Source organism: Paramacrobiotus metropolitanus, unplaced genomic scaffold (genome assembly GCF_019649055.1).
Source record: "Paramacrobiotus metropolitanus isolate TYO unplaced genomic scaffold, Prichtersi_v1.0 Parri_scaffold0000099, whole genome shotgun sequence".
NCBI lineage: Eukaryota > Metazoa > Tardigrada > Eutardigrada > Parachela > Macrobiotidae > Paramacrobiotus > Paramacrobiotus metropolitanus.
In genome coordinates, this window is record NW_026570319.1 from 245737 (window position 1) to 250408 (window position 4672).

Genomic DNA, 4672 nt, shown 5'->3' on the forward strand with positions numbered 1-4672 from the left:
AGTTAATAAGTGTACTATTAATTGTAATTTAAATTATTATTAAAGGAAAAATTATTATTTAGTAAATTATTAAGAATTACTGGAAACGACAAACGTGGTCCTTTACGTTTTTTTGTCCACGATCAAAGTTTCCTGCAAGAAGACATGAAACAGTTTTAACTATCCAAAACGACTATCGAAATTATAAAGAAAATTTTGAACGATCGTAATTCAGTCTGGAAGCAGTTTAAGCGGTTGTCCGATCACTGTTCCGAAGAAGCAAGACTGGAACTACATGAAACGCCATCCAATGAAATAGCTGCAATAATTGTTGCCGATAAAACCCAACCACTGCAAGAACGAGCAATTGTGTGCTGGAAAAAAAACAGAGCTTGCACCAAGATTTATCCGTTCCACTTCGAATTTATATTTACCTTCACAGTACGTGTTGGTCTGTCCCTACGGTGAACCAGGATCGTCGGTCAACTATAAAGCCATGTACAATCTGACCCAATTGACCTTTTTTCGGCAGTTTATTCTGCGTCACAAAATACTGCAGTACCTTTGAGCACTACTAAATGAGCTCTTAGTTGATGGACACAGTTCCGTAGAGGAAGAAAGGCTGGACTTTATTAGAAGAAATCAATTACGCTATATTAACGAACAAGATCTGTTGTTCGATGAGACCATTCAAGCGGACGGCCCCAGCGACTCCAGTGGGACATACCTTCCAGAGAGCTTTCTTGGTTCAAAGCGGTCAAAACGTAAACGTATAGCCGAAGCTCTCGCTATTACATCACGCTATGGTAACCCTACGTTTTTCATCACAATGAGAGCCAATCCGAAATGGCCGGAGATTGTGGAAAAGCTGCATTCGAAACAAACAGCCACAGATCGGCCGGAAGTTACATTACAAGTGTTCCACGCAAAAAAATCGCAAATAACACGATCTGCCCATTTAATCCTTAACGGGAAAACTAAAATCTACTGCATCGAGGTAACTGAATTTCAGAAGCGGGGCCTTCCTCATGCCCATATAGCTTTGAAAGTCGAAAATGAACCTCACGACAATGAGCGGCATTGACCTTTTAACCTCTGCAGAGCTACCAATGCCGGAAGATGGAGATTCATACAATTTGGTCTCCACTTACATGATGCATCACCATACGCAGCGCTGCTACAAGACTGATTTCAAATCAAGCACAAAATGTAAGACTGTACTTGGTGGAAATACGTGTTACGTATCGTACATCTTTAAAATAATAAAAAATAATACTAAACATACTTTGATATTTTTTAGATGCCGGCATTAGTATCCTAAACCTGTGAACCCTTTTACCTATATGGATCACCGAGGAAATATACATTACCGGCGGCGATCTGAAAGGGACCAGTTCGTCGTACCTTATAATCCAAAGCTGTTACGGATATTTTGCTGCCACATTAATGTCGAAATCTCAAGTTCGTACCATATAATCATTTATTTATACAAGTACTTCTACCAATGTCCAGACTACACTAAGGGCAAAATTCTACTGAACGAAATAGAACAGTACATCAATGCGCGATACCTGTCAGCAATAGAAGCCGCTTATCGCATGTTTGAATTTCCACTAACTAAAAGATATCCGTCTGTCCGTTCCTGCCCTGTCCCTGTCCCGGGCAAGAAGTACATAGTTTACGAAAGGAACAGCAGGAGCGCAGCTCACGATTCAGTCTCATTGTTAGAACGCTACATGCAGCGACCAAAAGATGAATGCTTCGAGCAATTAACATATTTGCAGTACTACGAGAATTACAGTACCTGTACCTCCAAAACACGCCCGAAAGGACACTGCTGGAAAGATGAAGTTCTTTCACCACACAGTCACTACGTGACTAAACGAACTTCGGACCATTTCGCACGGATGGATATTAACCCGTTGACGGGCATTGGTGTCTGGAAACGACGTCCCGCTGCCGGTGAACGTCCCGCTGCTGGTGAAGTGTACTACCTTCGACTTTTGCTGTTGCACAAACCAGCCCGTTCCTTCTCAGAACTGCTGAAGGTGGATGGAACTGACACATGCTGAAGGTGGATGGAACACGACACATTTCCCGGTGCGGCAGTTGCGCTCGGTTTAACCGACCAAGATGATGAGTACAAGCCGGTCCGGAGTTAGAGCACGATAGAGAACAGCGAACAATGTAAATTAATGAGTTGCGCCAACTGTAGTGCAGTGGCTATCGACTAAGCTAACATCGCGCTTATTATGTGTTAGCTGTTCTTTATCGTGCTCTAACTCCGGACGGGCTTGTACATACTTTGTATAGAAGATGCTGTAAAGGCTTACCGTGATCCATATGAGCTAAGAACTTTGTTTGTTTTGCTAATCACCGAAGGAGCGCCAGCTCGTACAATCGATTCAAGGAAGAAATGCACCGCAATTTCCGAATTTTCGGCCAATTACAGACAGATCGAACTGAGCAAAAGTTATTGCAAGAAATCGGATTAAGACTTGACCATACTTCAAAGATATTAATGGATTTCGGACTTCCTGATGTATCTTATGACTCATCCAAGGCCTACAACATCGGAGTACAAAAGGAACGATCAGCACAGCAACAGGTCACCTTTAATAGCCAGCAACGTGTCACATTTAACACAATAATCGACTACGCTGTTAACGGAATACCTGGGTGCTTTTGTGTTGACGGTAGCGCTGGAGAAGTACGGGCACAAGTGTGCAAGTACGGGTTAAGAATTGGTACGAGTAAACGTACGAGTAGTCAAATAGGACTGCATTTTATTATTTTTATTGGTACCTAAGCAACAAACTGATACGGTGTACTACCTAATACTTTAAACTATTGCTCTGCAATAACTGCAGCTTTCAAGACTCCAAGAAATTCTACGCTGAATTTAAGTCCACGTACAACATGTAATAGTCGTGTACGTAAACGATACATTTATTGCAACGTAAACTAAATGATAGCGCTCCGTATACTACACTATCATACAACTTTTGTTTAATCACATAACATAAAAGATATTATACCGCAAAATATTGAGAACAAACCCAAACGCAACTTTTTCCCTTAAAACCAGTCCTTAAAGGTCATCACACAAGCATGGACTTCGGTATTTTCTCCTCTAATCCCAACAGCAAACCGGAATTCCAGAACTGTACTGTCCAGATAAAAGTAAGAAAACAGTTAATTTAATTCGGAAGTAATTCAATTAAAAGTACAGGAGACAGTTTTCGTTTAAACCTTTCTAACAATTACATTCCTATAAACAAAGTGTTTCGTTTTTGTAGGCCTGCGACGTCAAGGCCAATTACATGCTTATAACGCTGTGGGAGGGAGCAACTACCTTTCCAGCCAGGCTTACTGAAGAGAATAATCTTTCTCCTAAAGACCTAGTATACGCTCAAGTTCAGTTCGCCAGTGTTATACACTTATCGTAAGTGTACTGAAACATGAAGTTCCTCATTGCATTCAAATAAAAACGTTAAGATTACTTCCAGAGATCGCACAGTTGTGAAGAACAAGACAATTGCAAGAACTCCAGCTCAGTCTCAGTGTGCCTTAATTCCGTTACCAGATGACTTTGTGCATAAGATCCATCCTGTGCCTCCAACCGATACGATCCATGACTTTACTACTATTCAATCTGCAACATCTGATGATTACAGGAACACACACTGTAGGAGTACGCATAAATAACCTTACAAAGTTCAGATGAAATTATTCTTTTCCGTACAAAACAGGTTTATCTAAGCGCTGTTAATAGGAAAATTATACGTATCATATAATTTTAGTGTGATCCAACTGATCCTTATATCAATTAAGAAGCCCTACACCGCTTCAAATGGAAAGCAAATAGTTAACATTGTAGTCGGTGACCGGACAGGCACTATTAATGGTGCAGTATCGATAATGCCATCACCCAGCTTCATATTGCAAAGTACCAACCTGGCGACGTATGCGTTTCTGCCTATCATTTATATTGTAACACTAATTATACATTAGTACTTATTATATTATTGTCATTGTTTTTAGTTACTTCAATTCCGCAATGTATCCATCCGACCCAATCAAAAACAACACCAGCGCTGGGCGACATCGCAGCTCCAAATTAAATTCAACAACAACTCACGATCGCCAAAGTGAAAGGACAATTGCTACTACCGCCTCTTGCAGAGCTGGAAAGCTACTTAAAACGCCCAGCTCTAGCAAAAAGTCACAATTTTATTTGCCTAGAAATTTTCAAAGAGCTACTATAATATCCCATTAGGTTTCATGGCATTTTTCGATTCGGTTATCTCAGCAAAAGAACAGCAAGGAGTTACTGTTCTTTCGGTATTGGATTACAGCATTTCCGCCCCAGTAGAAATTGAAGTGGAGCTTCCAATGGTACACAAAAATTCTTCCATCAATTTATTAATAAATTTAAATACTCCTTACTAATAATCCTCTTTATTCACTTAGGCGGAACTTTTCAATGCATATAATGAAAAAAAATTTGCATTTTCCAAAACCTTTCAACTGAAAGCCGCAAACTGAGGTGCAAAAATCAAGAAACAATTATTTGGAGTTTGGATCGATACCGGTAAGGCAGTAAACTTAATAAAAATCAAACATTTGATAACTCCCTTGCTCCCGGTTTTTTTGGCACCTGGCGCAGAATCAGAGCCCGCACGAGCCCTCG

The 4672-nt window shown here is 40.4% G+C and overlaps 1 protein-coding gene across 1 annotated transcript; it reads left to right on the plus strand.

Moving 5' to 3' along the window:
- Positions 1-3031: 3031 nt before the first annotated feature.
- On the plus strand, positions 3032-4103 carry LOC129597019 (uncharacterized). Its single transcript, XM_055494437.1, has 4 exons — positions 3032-3162; positions 3279-3424; positions 3489-3667; positions 4024-4103. The coding sequence occupies exons 1-4, from the start codon at positions 3091-3093 to the stop codon at positions 4101-4103; spliced, it is 477 nt and encodes a 158-aa protein (XP_055350412.1). The 5' UTR covers positions 3032-3090.
- Positions 4104-4672: the final 569 nt, after the last annotated feature.